We start from the raw sequence: 21,574 nt of genomic DNA, 5'->3' as shown, positions 1-21,574 counted from the left end.
TTTAAACCGGTCCCTTTTGCTTCAGCTTTCATAACTCCACAGAAAAATCTCAACTCCTCAGCCACAGTAGAACACTGCCACTAAAAGCTAATCATCTGCCTTGCACTCTCTTTCAAGGCTGTGCAAAATATTCTGCACTAAATAAAATATTCTAACCTGCCACACAGCCAACATAAAAGCTCATGTTGTTGTCGTTTGTTCAGAAAAATCTACATCACAAGTGGACATAGCAGCATCTTTTCTTTTTAATAATGTGGCCGAGGGGGTAGAGCGGTCGTCCTCTAACCAGGAGGCCGGCAGTTCGATCCCAGTCTTCCCCATCTGCATGCCGAAGTGTCCTTGGGCAAGATACTGAACCAAGAAATGCCCCACAAGGAAAAAAGTGCTGCCCATAGAATGAATGTATGAATGTGTGTGTGAATGGCAATAACCTGTACTATAAAGCGCTTTGAGTGGTCATCAAGACTAGAAAAGGTAAATGTAGACCATTTACCGTTTGTAGAAATGTATTACCACATGATTTGTTTGAATAAAAACCTTTAGTAATAAAAAGTAAAAAACTACTTTTCGGTTGTTGACGAGGACACAGCAGTTACTGTACGTGACACAAAGGTGAAGTCATCACGGTGCCGAGGGCAGTTAAAGCAGCATCATCACAACCATGAAGTCATCTACATTGGGGTATTTTTGTCCGGCTTTAGCCCTGTGTATTCACAGCTCTCTCCCTCTCCCTCCCTCTCTCTCTCTCTCTCTCTCTCTCTCTCTCTCTCGTTGTATGGAGCAAGGTGTTTTGGTCTGGGGTTGGTGGGAGCTTTGCGTGCAGAGCAGCGCTCGCTCTGACACTGAGAGTCAGCGAGAAAAGGGAGGCAATAACAGCCGCATGAGCAACACACAATTAGACTCATTATTGTATCCTGGAGATGAGAGAAGTGCAACGTGGGCACTCCCCCACTGTGACTTGGCACCCTTTGGAGACAGTGAATCATGTACACATGTACACATTTCCCACAACAATACAACAGAAGCTCTTCAAACAGCCTGCACCCATTCATACTCTGCTCTTCATTCAGCCCAGTGCACACTTTACATTTGTCATTGGCAAATGGTATTTAGAAGTGTCTGTCCAACTCACCTATTCACACAGAAACCATGGTTTCCTAAACTGCACGCCTGGTTTCCATCCTGCATCGGTCCTGAGGGTTAATTCTCCAAAAAGATATTTTTTCCCGTGTATACATGCGGCCTGTTGACGGTGTAGTGCACACAAAGAAACTGCTGCTTAAACTAGCAGTCACTTTTAATAGTGAAGTTTGGGTATTTATACACACGGGCTGCAAGACACCTCCTTGTGCCCTTGTTTTTCCCTCCTTCCTTGGCTGCAGGACCGTGGGTGCACCTGGACTCCCCCAGCAGAGTGCGGCTCTGACAGCTAACACACTGCACTATGTCACGGTGTGCACTGATTGTCTTATCTGCCCATTTATCACAGTTGAATTGGAACCAGCCTTGCCTGAAACCTGCTTTCAGACTTCGTTCGGGTGACTTGGGATGCATGATGCTGCAATTGTTGAGCTCTCAGAAATGGGGGTTCCATTGCAAATGTATTCAGGGGTTATTTCAACATAGCGAGATACCCAACGTGTTGCATGACCGTATTTCACTGGCCTGAGATAATAGTGACAATTAGCCTGCCAGTAAGGAATGATGGGGAAGTACTGTTATAAATATTAGCCCACATGCACAAAGGCTTGTAAGTTCTTCCTGGAAACGGAAAGTTTCTCCCGCTTCACACATCACTAAATGGGATCTTGCATGATCGCAAAGCCTGAAAAATGCATCAGTGTGCGAGCAGCGGCAGCGTGGCTCCACGAGGCCGTCCACACAAGCTGTTTGCACACAAACCAGCGCTGATGTCTTCTGTCAGCCCTCATTTCGGTAAACACTGACGTCCACATGAAGAAACGGAGTGACAGGTGCATGATTGAGGTACTTAAAAGCAGACACTCTCCACCTCACTCCTGATCTCCCAGGGTTGCTGTGATTGTCCTCGTGTGTTTACATCCTGACATTATATGCATCAGCTCTCTCTCATCTTCCCGTTTAATTGATGCTGTGCACCTATTGAAAGCTTCAGCGCTAATTGTGAGATGGTCTCAACAGTTCATAATGATCATCTCATTATCTCTCGCAGAGGCCGGGTTTTCTTTCTACTTCAATAAAATGAAGAAGTGTCCCTTCTGAGGGCTCCAGGACAAACTTGTTTGATTCTGTCGGGAAGCAGAAGCGGGCTTCACAGGGACTGTGCCACCTTTTTCAAAGACTTTGCTTCATAGGAACAGGTCCGCTTAAGCGAGATCTGTAAAAGATAAACATTAAATATGCATCCAGATCTTCTGCTTGGGCGAGTGGACTGAATCTGTATGAATGGCTAATGTGTTGCTGTGACGGCAGGCAACTAGATTGATCACTCATTACGATATCTGCTCCATTGGCCATTAACACCCGCGAAGAGACTAACCACGGGCCCCGTCACACACCAGGGTTAAATTGAGAGTGAAGAAGTGAAGTGTGCTTGTGTGTGTGTGTGTGTGTGTGTGTGTGTGTGTGTGTGTGTGTGTGTGTGTGTGTGTGTGTGTGTGTGTGTGTGTGTGTGTGTGTGTGTGTGTGCGTGTTGCAGAGGATGTAGGAAGAATGGTTATTACATGATCCAAATATGGTCAGCTATAGGCTGCTACATACATACAGGCTGCGAGCCGGAGAGAGGTGGGTGGGTTCAGGTGCCCTGTGCATAAGATCTCTATGGTTTCTCACCAGGGATACTGTCATTTGTATTTGTCACACTCACTAAACACATTTGGCCACAATGCTGCAGATAAAAGTGCAAACATCCACCCAGATGGCTCTTCAATGGAGGAAAATCACACGTGTGTCGATATCAGACGTGGACTTCAAACCGCAGGCGTCTGCGCTCACATGCCTGAGACTTCCCCTGCTGATGGCCCGTTCACCGCTGATCCAAGAGTAAGAGGGAGCAGCACATGTAAAAGTCAAGAGCGAGTGAAGAGCCTCTCCACACCCACCGCTACAGGGATGTTGTCAGAGGGACAGAAATTTAATAAATCTGTCCATGACACATGTATGCGCGCTTGCTCTCTTTCTCTCTATCCAACACACACCTGCCTAAGAGAAGGATTTACTTGCATTACGCACAGCACATTGAACCTGCCAATCAGCCGGCAGTGCAGCTGTCTGTGTGTGTCGTACGCGAGCTCTCTGCATTCCTTCAGAAATTAACCATGCACCTCAAATACTCCAGACGCGCAGCTTTAAACGCTAAAGTGGGGACAAATGTTGTGACAGGCTGCTCCATCAATTACACGTCAAAATCACTCAGATAGTTTTTTAATTACCATAACTGAATGACTAATGCTGTCCGTAAAAGTAAAAAAGAGATATCAAATTCATACATCAGTGATCCGTTCAGTGCACAAATGAACACAGAGCTGCTCTATTGTGGAGTCTCACACTTTCCCCCACTACACTTTAATTCCAAGATTCATTTCAAGATATCATAGCCTCCAGCTTAGCTCCACCTTACACTGACAGACGACTGTAATTTCTGTTTCTGAGCTGCAGGTTGTTGGAAATCCACAGGCCGAGAAACTACACCCAACAGACAGTATTTTTCCCATTTTTAAAAAGGTCATATTTCAATGAGAGAGAATTTTTTAATGTTTAAAAAGTGAAGGACGTTTTGAAAGGGGGGTTCTTCATCCAGAGAATCCACATCACAGACCAGCTTGAAACCGATCTGGTGGAGGGCCTGTGGTTTCTGTGAGGAAATCTATTTTTTACGGAGACGTCGGAGATGTTGGTGTTGACACAGAGCCTGTTGCGCTGTGCTCCCTCTGTAAAGATTCTGTCCACAGGGACCTCATACGGGGTGAGGGGACCCCTATTCATCTCCTCCCAAATGGGATAGCATCCTCCAGGGGAGAGGGGTGACACAGTCGCTGCCAAGGCGATGGGGAAGTCCTTCTGCTGATAATAGCAGTCGACGGGGGGAACAACCTCAGCAGGCACCACGCCAGACAACTGTCAATCAAAGCACCTCTCCTCTTTTCCCACTTTTGGTTGCTACTGCCTCTCCTCTCTATGCATCCCCCTTTCCTCCATGTCATCTCTTCTGCCTCACAGTGTGCACACTCGAGAAAACCAGAGTGTGCACACTGTGCTTAATGGGCACGATGTTCTGACAAGGACGGCTCGAAGCATCGATGAGGACAAACATCGATTTACAGATGTGTAGTTGTAAATAATAATGAGTTTTAATAGGTCAGCTAATTGTGTATTCGCGACTAAGCTAAAGTAGAAAGCCAACGTGAACATTGTGTCCAACTATTCCTCCGTCTCTTTTCATCTCTTCCCTAAGTGCATTGGATAACAAACAACAATCAACAATTGTGGAACCCTTTTACCTAATTAGTAATTACCACAATGATAATTACACAACTGTGCAATGGCATGAAACAAATAGCTATGAGAATAATGTGCATTCCCCTCTCAATTCGTTTAATTTGTAACTTTGAGTCAAAATCATCCATCCATCAGTGATAAATCACAAAAACAAAAACAAGCTGCACGGAAGAAAGACGAACAAGGAATTAATAGAAAATGGAGTCTAAGAAAGAAAACAACTTCTGTTGACCTTTTTTTTTTTTTTTTTTATTGTTGTAAACACTCCTCTTCTCTTACATGATAAACTATCTCTTGTTTCCCTGCACAGCCTCAGCAGTTTTACATTCTTTTATGGAATTGATTGATCATTGTATCCCACAGAGACAGTCTCATACCAGGGCCTAAATTCATGGTTTTAAGTACCAAACCACCTAAATATAATTTAACATCTGCTCTCTCATGCTTCTCTCTGGAGTTTGGAAGCAACAGATCAGTCAGGCAACTGGAGGAGAGGCTCGGATCCTCTCTTCCAGTTTTCTAAATGACGCATGGCCGGGCCAATCGCAGGTCAAGGATTGTAGCTATTGTAGCTTGATAAAACTCAATAGTACAAACATATAGTGACGATCTGGGGACTGGATCCGGTGCAGAGCTAAAGAGAGCTGTGAGGACTAGCAGCTGTAAAACTGTGGTGGGAAAATGTTTGAACTGGACAGCAGCTGTGGAGCCATCAAGCAGTTTATCCTTTTTTCAGAGTTGTGAAAATTGGTGGATTTCATCACTTAAGCGACAAGTAAGCAAGCAGCCAACAAAATTAGCCTTCAAGCTGGTGTAATCACAAACTTTAGAAATATGGACGACAAAACAGCTTTTCAAAAGTAAGGCCAAACCACCTTGATCGCCCCCTGGTGGCTAGCTGCAGTATAAGTCAATCCCACCTCCTCCATTTTGATGTATGGGACAAGGGCTGAGCTAAAATGTCAAAGTAGGTGTTAAATACGTTTAGATCTGATCATGTTTCTAGTAAGTTTGGTTTTAATTTGTTATTTGCTGTAAAAAACAGGGTGAAACATCATGATTGACAGATGGTTGGTCTGGGTGGGCCGTACTGGGTGCACAGTTGAGCGTGGTGTCCTGGTGGCTCATTTTAAGACCCAGTTTCTGAATATGGTTGGTATAAATACTTCCCCTGTATTTATACAGCACCTAGATCAGCCTTAAATCAAAATATAAACAAAACATGGAAATCTCGCTTTGTATATTACTGGACCTTTAATGTTTTTTATTGTTTTATTGTGGTTTTATCATGTTAATGTTTTTTATTCCGCCTTGCTGCAAAACAAATTTCCACTTGTGTATGAAAGTAACTAAAACATACATCAGTAATTAAAAGAAAACATTGTCATAGTATTATTTGAACATGACCATATGCCTTTTATCATAATGTAATAAAACACTGGTATTGTGGTAACAACCCCGGCATGAACTGTATGTAAAAGCATTGGACTTTCTTACATGGCATCAAATTGAAACGTGTAATGTGCACAGTCAAACAGTTTGCGATTATGAAGCACAATTTCTAATTTACATAGCAGGAAGCACAGAACAACTGTCAATGCTTAGTATTATCTAAAACTGCCTCCTCCTTCTGAAAGTATTCTCGCTCTGCGGCTTTATCTTTGCTGCTTCTGACAGAGTTGTTACACTGAATTTACTGAAATGTCGAGGCAATTAGGACGTGACAGTGATGTAACAGAGGAGTGTCAACATTCGAATTCCCTCACATGATGACAAGTTGTTTAATATCACACGTGCGCCCAACTCTGACACGATTCAACAGAAATTATCAAAGCCAAAACCTAAAAACCTTCCAATACCCGATGAGAATGTGTCGCAGCGATGGAGGAAAACCTCGGCTTATTGATAAAAACAGAACTGTCACCATGGTGCTGCAAAAGTGGGAGAGGTAACGCCGCGCTTCCCCTGCAAGCTGCGTATTAATGAGACATCACTCCATCAGAGATGCTCCGTTATGACAACTACCAGAGGCATTTTTGTGTTTGTTTGCGTACACTGTGTTTGTACATTGTGTGTGTGCAGTGTGTGTGTGTGTGTGTGTGTGTGTGTGTGTGTGTGTGTGTGTGTGTGTGTGGACACATTAGGACAAACATGTACCAAAACAAACACTGAATAATGCAAATGCATAGGATTTCTCTTAAATTGTATGACCCACGGTACATATGTCGTGATAGACGCAACAATATTAAAGTGGCAGATGACACATGAAGTCTACATGTACAGAACTATCATCTGAAGAATGTAATCTGCTGTTCATCACGGTGAATGGTCTACAGGCCTCAGCATTAACATGGTATGTGCTATGTAAATCATAATTATTTTTTGGTAATCACGAGGATACAATATTAATCCGGTCATATTAATTGCATAGAACAAAAGACTGTTTAAAGTGGGCCTCATCTACATTAAATAACTACATTGTACAACATCTTCTAAGACATAGCGTGAGTCGCCGTAACCCTCCTGTGCATTGCTGGATGAATCACTCTTATTGAGGTGGACCGTCCACTTCTGTTCAGAGCAAGAGTTTTACATTTACAAGTCACCGTGTGTGCGTGTGTGTCTCTTAACCAGATGTATGTATAGCAGCTATTTGCGTGTCTAAGAGTGGTACGGTATAAAAAGAAACCCCAAGACTCATAAAATATATAACACAACCCATCTTGCAGATTTTCCGATTGGAAACATTGGCACAAACACAGTCGACATGCACCCACACACCGTTCCACTGCTCTGCTATTATATTTTTCAATTAGGAGGCCTTCTGAAATGCTCCTTTAAGCAGTTTCGGTTGTCAGTTGTACAACACGTCTGCTGCGTCTGTTCTTTCTCTCTGTGACAGGACGAGGCTCGTTCATCCCAGTGTGACTGTGAAGACACGTTATCAACACTGTTATATCACACAATATAAACTTCTGAGTCAATGTAAAAATGACATACCGTGACCGGTTTTCTGTGAAAATAATCTGAAATATTAATGTAAAATTCACTTTTCAAGGTTTTTAGATTTAAAAAAATATCTGACGAGAGAGAGGGTTTTATGGTTTATTCCGCAGTTCATTTTATCTTCTGTAAACAGTGTTCAGTTTGACTTGCAATAAGTCAATGACTCGTTGAATTTGTTATGGGATCCAGAAAGTACAGTAACAAAATGAAATCCTTGCAAAAATACAGATACAATTCCACAGCACTGATGGCACAGAGGCCTCAGTTTGTCTTCCAGGTTGCATCCGAGGCAAATCTGGCACAAACGCTCTGATGCCACTAACACCTGCTCAGTCCATAAGTGCAGTATGTTTCAGTTATGTTTTCATCTTGGCTTGTATGTCTGTTTGTTAGCAGGATTACATAAAAACTACTGAAAACTTAGTGGAAGGATGTGATATTAGTCTGGGAAGAACCCATTGTAATTTGGTGTAGATCCAGATCAGGGGACGAATCCAGGATTTAATTTTCCTCGTTTAACATTGTGTTTCTCAACATTTTCACTGATTTCTCAGAAAACAATTAATGGATCTTGATTAAAAAAATACATATTTAGGCAACTGATATTTATGTGTGTAATTTACTGCAGATCCAAATAAAATCTGGATCTAAATGTGGTTTCAAAAGGGGACTGATGGGCACTGGTGAAGGTATGCACTCTTCTGAGTGCCACTCTTGCTGTTACAAATTTAGTTAGGCCTATATCTTGTCCCTGAAACTGCTATAAACCAACAATTGACAAATAAATGTGAAAAACTCACGAAAATTTTTGCAAAGCGCTCCATCTCACAATGTTAACGATAGTGAACCACTCACTGAATCCACCCCGTGAACCGGATCCGCTCTAAAATTGAATGGGTTCTTCCCTGACCCTGTCTCTATGTAAAGTGAATTCTGTCGGTTGTTCTCAAATGACTGCCACAGTTCATTTAACGTGTATCGATTCAAGTTTTTTAGACAACAGGAACCAACCGAGTTTGACGGTGCCCTCCGACAGTGTCTCCTTCACGTCCGTCCCTCCATGTGATCTGTGGCCTGTTCGCTCTCTCACATCATTTCAGCTGACGTCACCAAGAACCCATTTCACCACATCTAGCAAAGTGCCTGGCATCAACGGGACGAACACAGCATCCTGTTTCACACAATGGATTCCCCCCCCACTCCAAACTCACCAAACTCCCATAATGACCCAAGTCCCTCAATACGTGGCTGCGGTTGATGTTTGGCTTACACTGTCGCTGATATTACCCCCTCCTCCTGCTCTCCCCTTTCAAGTCCACCCATTTGACAAAGTGAAAACAGCAACAAAAACACAAACAAAAACCTCCCCCGAGCGCAGGCACGCACAGCCAAACCTGACAGTCTAATTAGTTTTAAAAGTAATTGCTCGAAATGATTAGTTGAGTTGGGCCACTTTCCCCTGTGACCTCTGAATTGGAAATATAATTGCGGCAGACAGTAATTGGCTAGCCATAGACTGTTGGTTATTGTAGTCTGTTGTGGCCGGCTGCATCATTACCAAGGCTTGGACGCGGTTCAGCTTTTGAACTACAGTGACCGAAGAGGAACACAAACACACACGCACGCAATGCTCTGCTTCCCCACGCCAGCTCTCACCACTCGGGCCCATGCCCCGCTCTAAGGATCTAAGTTGTTTTCCAGCCTGACCTCTCTTTCTTTCTTTCTGTCTTTCTTTCTCTCCGTCCTCCCTCGCTTTGCCCCTGCCCTCCTGTATACCTTAGGGCCAAATAGACTCCTCATTGACAGGAAAAGGAGGCCGCGAGCTCTAATCCGAAAGAGGAGAATCATCAGCTTGTGTGTGTGTGTGTGTGTGTGTGTGTGTGTGTGTGTGTGTGTGTGTGTGTGTGTGTGTGTGTGTGTGTGTGTGTGTGTGTGTGTGTGTGTGTGTGTGTGTGTGTGTGTGTGTGTGTGTGTGTGTGTGTGATGGTGGGGGGGGCTTAGAAAAATGATTGTAGGGGAATAAGAGATGGGAAGTGGGTAGATGGTGAGAGTGTCAGGGAGTTTACGTCATTGCCTCGGCCTGCCCGACAGGGGCCGCAGCTGAAATACCTCAACAGATCCCAGCACAGAAAGTTTCTCCGACAGTCTTATCCCATCTTTTATCTTACATCCGTGTGGTATCGAAATCCATGCAGCTCCTGAACGATGATTGCTGCATCTATTGTGTGCATATCCACATGTGTGTCAGTGTTTGTGCGTTTCTTTGTGTGCGCTCGCTCTCAGTCTGTTATTGCCTGGATCAGTCTGTGTCTGTTTATGTTTGTTGTGCAGAGTTTCCTTTGCTAAATTGTCTGGAAGCCGATCAGCCCCCATCAGTAAACCAGGCAGAAAGAGCGACGTATCCCACTACAGGATCCAGGACATGCCAGGGGGACCACACACACACACAAACACACACATGCACACACACACACACACACACGCACTGTGTACCTTATTTTCTCTGACTCACTAACACTAGCTGACTAATTGACAGACCATCAGAGGAGAAAGACACACACGCTTACGTTTTTTTTTTCTCGGTAATGAAGCCATTAGACTTTTGATCATGCCACTGACAAAAATCATGACGCTGTTAGGACGAGGCTCGTCTCACTTAACTTGAGGTGACAAACAAATTTTCAAAACAGACCGGAGAGATGAAGCAAACTCCACACCCTCACTTTCTGCTCTATATCGACCACAGAAAACACGAGTCATAGAGGGAGCGCTCCCAACAGCAAACATGTATGTGCCAATTACTATCTCCCTCTCTCTATTAAGCAAAAGGGGGGGGGGGGATATAGGTCAGGCCTGTCAGACTAAGGCTTCTGTCATCCCCCTTCCCCTCCCTGTCCTCCCCCCCTCACTGCATCACTCCTTGCCTGAGGATAGAGCTCCCATAGCTTTCCATTAGGACCCTCATTGAGTGTACTGTACATACAGCGGAGGCCCCACTCCCTGTATCCCACCCACACGCACCATTAGAGGGAAGGAGCACTAATAGTGTTGACTGCCTTTGGGGGGGGGGGGGGGGGGGGGGGGGGGCATACCAGGGCCAGAGGCCGGCTAATGTTCCTGTGAAACCCTCAGCTTCACTGTCCTATTGACATTATTCACACCCTGCAAGCAAAAGCACAACATGTGTTACTTTTAGGCATTTGGAAGTTCAGCTGACTTCTTTCATGGAATCAAGCAAAAGTTAAGTTTTGCCTTCTAAATCCTCTTTGTGTTAAGTTTTTTTCGTCTTCCTTTTCCTCTTTGATAAGTGGACTGTGAGTATTGACAGCCCGGTGTGTGTGATCATCACAACAAGCTGACAGTAGGGAGCTCGATCGCCGCCCCTGCCCAGCCTCCAATACCATCTGTCTAGTATGGATCTCTGGAGGTTGACGCCTGTTGGCGTGGGAGATGTACACACCACAAGCCTCAAGGGCTGGCAGAACAGAGTTGGAGGAGGTGTATGTGCCCCAATTGAAGCTGTGCAGTCATCTTCACACACTGAGTAGGGACTGGTAGCGTATCCCCACTCTTTCTTATGCTGTCTCCCTCGTTGTCTCTCTCTCTCTCACACACACACACACACACGCGTAGAACAGCAACACTGATCAAATGCGACTCTGATGTCTTAATTAAGAAGAACTAACAGGCTTGATTAAAAGGAGGAGAATGAAAGGATCCCTCAATGAAAGCGGCAATTCCCTGATCAGCAAACAGCAACACAAGTGGATGGAAGAGGGAGGGAGTGTAAAGGAAAAAAGCGAGGGGAGTAAACAGGATGCAGCAGAACAGAGATATGCAAAGAGAAGAGGAGGAGAACTGAAGAAAGCCTGGATTCATGCAGCAGTGTGATTGATACGGCTTCAACTTAGTTAAAGTAGCAAAAGTTCAGCACGATAAAGGCAGCATAGGGTTTCATGAGGCGGTGTGTCTTTAGGATGGAGACATTTCTGTTTGCAGACTAAGAGAGACATTGGGCTGTCAGAGTAACGCTGCAGCATCTGACCCAAGTTTGCTTTTGGGTCACGTTCTCTATACCGTGGATATGAAAATAAACAAACCAGGCCATTACCAGTGGCGGGCGGTCCTCTCACTAGCTATACCCATACTTCCCGCTCCGCTCTCTCACGTGTCTCTGCACTTTTAAAGGATTCAATTAACCTGAAATGAACTAAGGAATCAGATACAGCCCATCTTCCTGTCTCCTGCCACACATCCGACTATCATCCACCTGCAGTTACTTTTACCTTCCCCATGCTGAACTCCTTCATACTGTTTGTGCGACAGTTTTAGAAAATACAGTGGCAAGGGTAACTATACAATAATAATAACACAATAATAAAAATAATAATAACTAAATAAATAATCATTGTTCTCTCAAAGCAGTACACATACTACAGCCACTGTTCATCAACTTCTTAAGAACCACTCAATCATACACTGTGCTTGTCTAGTCACCTACACAGTAGGAGGATACAGTCGTTTTAAAAGGTTCGTAAAAACTGTGGCAGAGCAGCAACACTAAGTAAGTCCTAAATGCTACGGTATCAAAAGTTATATCTGAATCCAAAATGAAAAGTGGCCCAGAACTCCTCCCCACCATCAATACAAATTGTTTCAACACAAATGAATAATAAAATAATAAAATGTTGTAAAAAAATATATATTTAAAAAATCTGCATATTTGGGTATAACTTTGATGTAATAGGTTTCTGTTGCAAAAAGCATCTAGCCTACGTAAAAGTCGAGCATTCTAATTTTGCATATTAAAGTATGTTTGCAGTACATTTTGTGGCTCCAGAGAAAGATGCAGGAGGTAAAAAAAAATGACCTGAAGGGATTTACCTTGAGTCAACGTCCGTTAGGGCTGAAAATGAGAGAAACCTTTTTTTAGGTGTGGAGGAAGACAGAACGGAGCTCACCACACCTCTGTATCCTCATCTCTGATTGACGCTAGCAGCCCGAGGATACATCGGCCGCTACACGCTTAACACCTGAATCTAACCTGAATCTCCAATTGAGCTGTAGGCAGTTGAGTTGCATTGTGGGTAATGGAGGTGGAAGGTTTTGCCAGGAAAGAAAAATGTGTGCATTAAATATGAAAATAACCCTGGTTCTGCTGCCTTAATATGTTTTTGTGATATCATTTTGAAACTGGTATGAGTTCAATGATGTTCAAGGACTCTTTAAAAGTTAGTTTGTTTATGTACCTGGCATAAACATGCAATAAGGATTGTGAGTAATTTGGTTTTCACTTTGCTCCTATAGACTAGTTTGTATTACATATTGAAGATGGTGAACTAATTAATCCAAAATGATACTGATTCAGTCTTTGCTTTACTACAGAATGTACTCGAATGGCTGTCAGTAGCAGATACTTTCGCCAAGGCCCAACAATCCCCTTATTAAACCACATTTAAAATTCACTACATTCTTACTTCCACACACTCATAAATATCAGTCCCCTGTACATGTCTGATTTTTCATCAAGATCTACGAACTATTCTCTGAGAAATCAAGGAAAATGATTCAAACCTGCAGTAAAAGTTTCAAGTTTTGTGGAAATCCGTGCAGTAGTCTTTGAGACATTTTCCTTAGAAACAAACAAAACCAACAACATGACCTCCGTGGCTAAGATAACAATATTCATGCCCGTTTGACATCATATACAACGAATAAAGAGCTATATGTAAAGCAACATACATATAGCAACATCACAACACACTGCAGCTCTGTCCCTGTCTTCTACAGAGGCAGACACACCTCGGCCCTGCTGACAGCTCACAGCCTGTCTCTGTGGCGCTGCCCAGCTCAGCACAGCTGTCTGTTGTCCCTTTCCTCTGATCTCTCTCTCCTCCTGCCTCACTCAGCCTTGTGCCCACTCAGCATGATAATGATATACACCTCTGCTTGGTCATCTCTTTGAGACTCTGGGCTTGTGGCACAACTCAACATGTGACAACAAAGCAACGTACACGGGCAGTTCACGAGTCAATTAAATTACCGGTAAAGCAATCGACCCACATCTTTGGGGAAAAGAGTTATAAAGATAAACAGTGGTGTTTATACCAGGCGACCTGAGATGGTGTGAATCTAAAATCATTAGGTTTAACTTTGTTAACATTCTTAATCATGTTCATCAGAAGAATGTCTTCATCCACCAGGCCTGCAGTTACGTTAGTGAACAGCAGAGCTCCCTCTATGGGGCAGTGTCTTTAAAGGGACAAGCTAAGATTACTTGTCAGCATTTCAGCTTAACACTGGCAGCGTGTTGACACGCAGCAGATGAATATTAAACCTTGAGAAACAAAGATATGCTCCAAGCGAAACCCAGCATAAATATTTTTCATATGCACTCAGACAGACACATACACACACACAATCTTGAGAGTCCCTCCCAGCAGGCACAATCACACTCAGGCAGATAATTCAGTGTCACAGGGAGCCTTGTCTGTGACCCTCTGGCCCCCTCCAGACAGAGGAAGCAGCTGGACAGGGACCCACGGCTGCCTGGAACTCACTTCCCCTGGGGAGCTGTGGGGAGAAGAGTCCCTCTCTGCCTTGGAGAATGACCAGCTGAGCTTCTACGGCTCAGTATGTGTGTGTGCTGAGGTCTCTGTGTCCAGGAAGGTCTGAGCAGGATGAGCAGGCTGAAGAAATGTGCAGCAGAACAGGTTTTTTTTGTGCGAGTCAGCAGGCTGAAGAAAATATCAGATCACAAGCAGCTTAGCTTTTCCCTCTGGTCAGAGAGCAGTTTACACGCTCGTGTTTGAATTGTATCTACTGTTCATAAGTAGAAACTTCTTTACTTTTATTATTCATTTTAATCATAACCATATTAAAAGTATTAATGATAATGATAATTATTGTATCAATGTATTTTGAATTGAAGAATTTGAATTCTATTATCAAAATAATGATGTGCGGCTAATGCTTTTTCATTCCTACTAATTCTATCACTTAAAGACCTGTTCAAAACTACACTATACATACACATATACAATAATATATATATATATATATATACACACATACAAAGACATATATATACACACATATTTATATACATATAAATCTTAATTCTATCCCCCAATAACAGGCACCACATTTGGTTTCCTGTGTGACACACACACTCACACACACTCATTCTCACACACACACACACACGACACACACATGACACACACACCCCATAGTTCAGTGGTAAGCGTGGCAGTTACTAAGTGCATATTAATATTTGATGGTTAAATGCGAAATGTTAACATTTTTTTCTATTGCCCTGGCAGCATGATGAAATATTAAAGAATATGAGAGCTTTTGTTTTACCATAATACAAAGAAAGCAGTAAACAGGACATTAATAACATTTTTTACGGTAATGAGACATGTTTTGTATGAGGTCATAGTTTGTAGCTTTAGAGAGATATCCCTGTTTACAGACGGCAAATGTCTTTCAGGTGCTTTTCAAAACACATTAATCAAACAGTGAAATCCAACTACAACTTATGATCCAATATACTGATTGAACTGCTAGAGTTAGGTATATCTTCTTCACTTCATTGGTTTTTGACTTAATTGTTTGTCTTGTAACTGAATGAGTTTCTGATTATTAATGTACACCTTGTGCATCCCGTCTGTGCCTCCGCCCGCTCTCTGCTGTTAGCAGCTCCACAGAGACACAGATTTACTTGCTTCTCACGCAGTGCTGTTCCTCCCAGTGCTTCACAGCTACAGCCAACACACCACAAGCTCCACAACACAAGACACTGTCAGAATTAAAACAGTTAAATCATGAAGCCTGTACAATTGCAAAGTATTCCCCCAATAGATAAACATACCTTTAAAAATGCTGGGTTTGAGCCTGGCTTATTTAGAAAGATTCAAGTACGACTACTTATACAAATCAAATTTTAAATAAATATCAAGCTTTATTGAAAAAGATTGAAAGCAAAGTAACATACAGTACAAACAAATTAAATGAGTCAATCTGAGTCATTGTGAGTTTTAATGATGCGTCTGGTTGGGCTTTCACTGAGGGTCCCAAAACTATGCGGCGGCCAGAGCTGCAAGGGACAAAAGGCACAAAGAAACAACGAGTTAAAAACGAGATTAGACCCATATGATGACTAAATAAAGCACCTCCAACCATTAAGTACCACACATGATCTCACTTCTTGGACACATTTGCTAATACGCCTTTTAATGATGCATTTGACTTGGTACGAGATCCTGTTATTTCATCAGCTGTCGTAACAGGGCCTCCAGTGGAGTGCCGCTGTCCAATCAGATGGACAGAAGGTTGGCTGACCTGTTTCCAGGGTCGTGGTTGCTATGACATCCAGTGACATGACAACACAGCAGAATGGAAAGCTAGACAATATGTTGTCCAGGCTTTGGTCAATCAGACACACTTGCTTTGAACTTCCAACTGACTCACATCTCTGCATTGTGCTTTAAATGGACAAACTAACTGGACTTGTAAAAATAATGAAGAAAAACAACATCATACATGGCTTGGAGCTTCACACCTTGGAACCAATCTGTGAGCGATGCAATCCAAACTCTTCTGATTGTGTGAAAAACAAGTTTAAATACTTGACAATACACACACACACACATACACACACACACACACACGCACACACACGCACACACACGCACACACACAACACAAACACCTCCCCTGTTACCTTTAAGCAAACACGCCCTCGGATGAGGGCATAGGGAATTGGGCCATAGCTGCGTGAGTCAGAGGAATTCCTAAGGTTATCCCCTTCTAGCCATACGTGGCCTTTTGGAACCTAAAAACATCATCAGACACAAAAAGGGAGAAAATCATCACTCTTCTATCACAAAACATGGGAATCAAACAGAACTCAAACATCTGATACATATTTCAAGTGAGTTATGTACCGGGAATATACCTTAACCCCACCCCCTACTCCCAACGAGTCGCCTCAGCCATCCCCTCCCTCCTCAGCCTATCTTAACGTCAACCTGCCTGTCCCTCTTTAACCCCGTACCGTCTTAGGAGAGGGGTCATGGGTAACGGGCAGGGTCGGGAGGGATTTAGAAGAACTTCAAACGGGGTCATTAGGCTGTTGGCTGAGATCTGCGCCCCTCTTACCCAGGGAGGGCAAAGCTAGAGAGGGGCCTGAGATAGCTGGGCAGAGGGAGAGAGAGAGAGAGAGAGACAGAGAGAGAAAGGGAAAGAGGGAGAAAAAGAGGGCTAAGCTGCGGCTAGCAGCAGCGTCCAAGGGTCTCCACCGCGGTCCGACCTGCCAGTGGGGCAGTCATCCAAGCGGGCTCTAATTCACAGTGACACCAATTATGATTAATCTCATCACTTTAGGAGAGTAGGCTTGTCAAGGCCCTAATTAAGTGCGCTGTCCCCCCTATATGTGCAGACAGGATCAACAACACATTATATTGTCATAATGGGCATCACAATCCACGAGTCTATTTTTGTGTTGCCTAACTTTTTAACGGCAAAAGTCCTCTGGAGGAAAGAGAACAACATGGATAAAGAAGCAGAACATTGTCGGCGCCGAGGTGACGTCACACCTTCGCCTCCGCTCGTGTTCCTCATTCCTGTCACCTGGCTCCCTGATTAGAGTTTTCTGTCCTACTGTGGGATGCTGCGTTTCATTTCATATTCCATAATTGAGACAGATGATGTGACATAATCACGAGCCAGTGACATGTTGACCTAACACGAGGTATACAACTCACTAAATAACGACGACACAAATGAATATCATTAAAGGAGTCATCTGAGAACCATATGTCAGCATGCGGGATTCCCACCATTACACCTCATTAACATGGCAACATATGCTGGCTCCCAAGCACAGGAAGAAGAAACACCACCGTTTGTCATCTGTCAAACCAGAACCCCCCGTTTCTCCTCATCTTCCTTAAAAAAAAAGAAAAAGGATCTAATACTCATCTTAAAGACGTAGAGGTTTGATTAAGATATTTCAAGCGTTTGTTCCAGAATTTGCTGGACAGTCTCAGTCTCTTGTGTTAATTTCTTGATAAACAGGACACGTCAGCTTCATCATAATCCAGCCTGAGTGAAAGCAGGTCAATCAATCAATCCAATCGGCGAACGGCCAAATATGAGACTTTGGATTTGAGTCTCAAAACACAAATGACGTCACAGAAAAACCCAGGACTACACTTCAAAGATCAACCAGGCAGTATTTCAGAAAAGTGAGAAAGTGAAGAGGTCTGAAACCTGAGCTGCTCTGCTGTGGCGAACACACGGATAAGAGCTTATGCGTATCACCTTGCAAGTTGCAGGTGCATGTACAAGGAAAAGAAAAACATAGCAAGTCAAAGGCGAACTTCTGAATAAAACCTATTGCTGCCAAACAGCTGTTTCTTTAAGAAAAAAAATGCTGTTTCAAGTCTCATGTGATTTCTTGCATGCATATCAATTAAGAAGTTTCACTGTCGACAGGGTCGCGAGGAAATAAGTGAGTCATTCGTTATTTTAGCACATAAACACAATTTAGACGCCTTATTTTTAAAAGTAATTTTAAATTTCCAAAAGCTCCAGGTTGGACCAACACAGTCTTGTAGTATCTCGACATGGAGTCAGTTTAATCTGCGCTGCCGGCAGCTCTGGTGTGATGGATGGCAGAGATTGCACCCGTCCCGTGGATGTGGGCTGGGTCGAGGCGAGGCATTGTGTACCTGTCAGAGACGTGTCAAGAGGAGCTGAAACCAGAGCTCTCCTCACTGCAGAGGTGTGTTGTTTAACAGCCACACTATTACAGTGCTCATTATGTTAACATGATTGAGGTGCTGAATTATGTTCAGCTTAAATACATACAGGCGTACAGAGCTCATCTTATACCACATTGCTCAGTCCATCTTTACGGCAAAGAACAGCACAGCTCTCTCTGTCTCTGTCGCTCTCTCTCTCTGCTGTAACATCAGGGATCAAGTGTCAATGTTTTGACACAAAGGCTCAGACACAGAAATGATTCCTAAAAGGTGACAGGGCAATTAGTCTCCAGTTGGATCTCTGAGGGTAGGGAGGACCCGTCTGTCTGTCAGAACAAAAAAAGGAGGTGATGACAGAGTCTAACACCATTTTCCAGAATGTATCTTTACAGGTCCACATTAATGCCTCCCACACCATCTACACAAACACGTGCATCCTCTGGGGGGTTTTAAAAAAATTCCCTAAGGGAGCCCAAACATTTATGTGAACGGCGGATGTTTTCTCAGTTACCCCAAATGTTGTCACATAAAGCCTGCGATTTTGCTCCTGGGTGATAATAAATTATCATCCCAAAGCAATAATTACAGTGTAAGAAATAAAATAAAACGCTTTGTGAAAACTAGCTCAATGGTTATTTCAAGATGACTATTTGAACAGTTTAAAGCAGCATTTCTGTCTCTCTCCATCTCCTGATTCTTGCTGCATAATGAGCCTGACTCCTGTCAGTCACCAGACAACAAAATGGATCCAGGTCCATTTGTTGTACTAATGATGTTGAGGTTTACTGTACAAATACCAATTTTATTTCTGCACCACTTGCCACTGCTTGAAAACATAATTTGACCTGGTTAGACAAATAGCACAAATTGTAACCGTTTAAAAAATATATGGTTCAATTTCAGTTTAGTTTATTTGAAAAGGACATAACAATAGCATTGGTACTGCGGCATACAGTTATGCACAAGCACGAGACGCACTGTACTTGGTGTTTGTAGCAAAATTATCATTTCCAACACCTGTCCACAGGGGGCTTTTAAAAAGTTTTAAAATAAAAAAATTAAGAAAGAAAAACAATATAGGTGCAAATACTCTATGTATGTAAAAAACTAAACTGTTGTATTGTACAGGAGTATTAAATGTACAAATATATGAAAGGCATTAAAATAGTGTTTGTACGAATGAGGTTTTGTTCACTGAAATGCAACAGTTAGATTTTATTGAGACTTGTGCACTGACTCTATTGCAGTGCTGGTGTCAAGAAAAACAAAACAGAGAGGAAGCACGACAATGTTGGCAATTAAAAATAATCTGTAGGTTGTAACGTTTAATGAAGATGAATCTGAAAATATAGTTTCTCTAATATGTGACATTTGATGATTTGACCTTATTTTAATTTTTTTTATTGAGTGTCAAGTGAGAGGACTCAAGACATTGTGATAATGTAAAGTTGGCACCTTACTATTTGTTCTGACAGATGTAGAAAAGATGCTAAAAAGCAATGGACCTAGGACCGACCCCTGGGGTATCTCCATCCTTCTGACACAGAGGATGAATCTTTCCCCACTGAACCTCAGACATTGGGCTCTTCCTCTGAGATACAGACCACACCACTGTACAGCCTGGTGTAGGAAGTAGATTTTGCGTATTTTGGTCCACCATGTTGGGTGTCGGCTCTACTGATGTGAAATAGTTTGCAAGTTCCTAGTGTCTCATATGTTGGTTGTTTACTCTCAGCTTACACAGTTTGAGCTGTAATACTCTCAGCCTTCGGAATCATTTTAAAAGTAAATAATTTTGTACTTCAATGACCAACTTTGTTTCTCAGACCTGTTACATTTTCAAAAGTAAGCTGAGATGATAACTCAAGTAATCTATTAGTCAACTTTTGAGAATTTTTGATGAACAATTAAGTCATTTTTTTCAAATTAGACAATAATGACAATCTTACTGCTTTTCAGTCTTTAATAAAATTGAATATCTTTGGGTAATGGACTGATACAAACGACAAAAGATATGAAGATGATACATTGGACAGTAAGAATTTTAATGGACCATTTTCATGTTTTTGACGTCATTAAGTAAACCAGTAATCCATAAAAATGAATGATGAATATATTCTTATCTAAATGATACAGTGCAATGCTATGTATATCACACTACGACAAAAATACAGTTTATTTGTATAAATTGTAGTTAGAAAGAACGATTTTGTTTGTGTTATGTTGATTAGATTATTACTTATTTTTAAAAACTTACTTTTAATCTCCCAAGGACACTGACTTTTTTTTCATCTCGATAAAGCTTATTGATATTAATTCCTGTTAAATAAATGTTAGCCACAACTTATAAGGGATCAGCCTGTTACACAGTCGGGCCTTTAAAGACAAAATACTGACACCCTGATTTACAAATCTCTTAATGGTTCATGTTTATCATTGTATGAATCAGATCAACACGAACCAGTTCAGATTACCTGACAGCACAAAACTAATGACATGATAAATACGATACAATAAATGCCAACAAACTATCATCACCTGTCATGTCACCGGTTTAAGTAGCTGTGTAATACAGTGGGCATGAATGAATGAAAGTGAAGGAACATCCAAAATGAATAGAGGCCAATCAGCTTCAATCTACACTTGATAGACGAGCCTAAATCAAGTAGCTCTCCACCTACTGGCCAGTTTAAAAATGACTTGAACTGAGACCTGAATGTGAGAAACTACATCCTGAGATCACGAATCACAATGTCTCATATTACACGTTCTGCACTCTGTATGTGGAGGTGAAGCTAGCAGAATAGGTAACCTCTTTATTTCCCCATTTCATTTGCTGAATGATACTTACAGGCTTGGCCTTATGCTATGTTCCACTGAACCCATTCAACAGTCTGCCCAGTCTATAAAATACACAATAAATTCAAAAACATGCAACATAAACGCAACATTTGCTTTGCAGACATATGTACACACTCACACACACACACACACACACACACATCTCCACCCACCCATCAGTCTGCTCATTCGGCTGGCACTAACTCTAACAGGCTTCAGAGAGATTGCAGGCCTGAGCTGTGGGCGTTGGGGAGAGTAGTAATAGAAAAGCAATGACAGTGGTTTCAGCGGCAGAACCCCTGCTCTCTCTCTGGTTTTATCACTGTTCTGAGGAAATATAGGTGTTGTCAAAAGCTGATATTTTGACCAATGACACAAAATGGATGTGTGCGGTCTAAAATGTAAACAACTATGATAGTCTATAGACTGTGGCACACACACACACAAAGAAAACCAAAGGCAAACCGAGAGACGGTTTT

At 42.5% G+C, this 21,574-nt stretch overlaps 1 protein-coding gene across 2 annotated transcripts in view; it reads right to left on the bottom strand.

The window, feature by feature from the left end:
• The window catches only part of immp1l (inner mitochondrial membrane peptidase subunit 1), a 58,996-nt gene that overhangs the window by 28,850 nt on the left and 8,572 nt on the right, over positions 1 to 21,574 (bottom strand). Inside the window, exons 5-6 of one of the 2 annotated variants that reach the window (XM_034581750.1) lie at positions 16,211 to 16,321; positions 15,429 to 15,583 (exon numbers count right to left, since the gene is read on the bottom strand). In XM_034581750.1, the coding sequence (XP_034437641.1) occupies positions 15,503 to 15,583; positions 16,211 to 16,321 (192 nt within the window). In that variant the 3' untranslated portion in view covers positions 15,429 to 15,502. Of the gene's footprint in view, positions 1 to 15,428; positions 15,584 to 16,210; positions 16,322 to 21,574 lie in introns of those variants that run through there. The other variant, XM_034581751.1, reaches the window with a different exon arrangement.

This window comes from Hippoglossus hippoglossus, chromosome 3 (genome assembly GCF_009819705.1).
Source record: "Hippoglossus hippoglossus isolate fHipHip1 chromosome 3, fHipHip1.pri, whole genome shotgun sequence".
In the NCBI taxonomy this organism is placed as follows: domain Eukaryota; kingdom Metazoa; phylum Chordata; class Actinopteri; order Pleuronectiformes; family Pleuronectidae; genus Hippoglossus; species Hippoglossus hippoglossus.
Note: the sequence above shows the minus strand (reverse complement) of the source record. Positions and strands in the feature narration are given on the sequence as shown.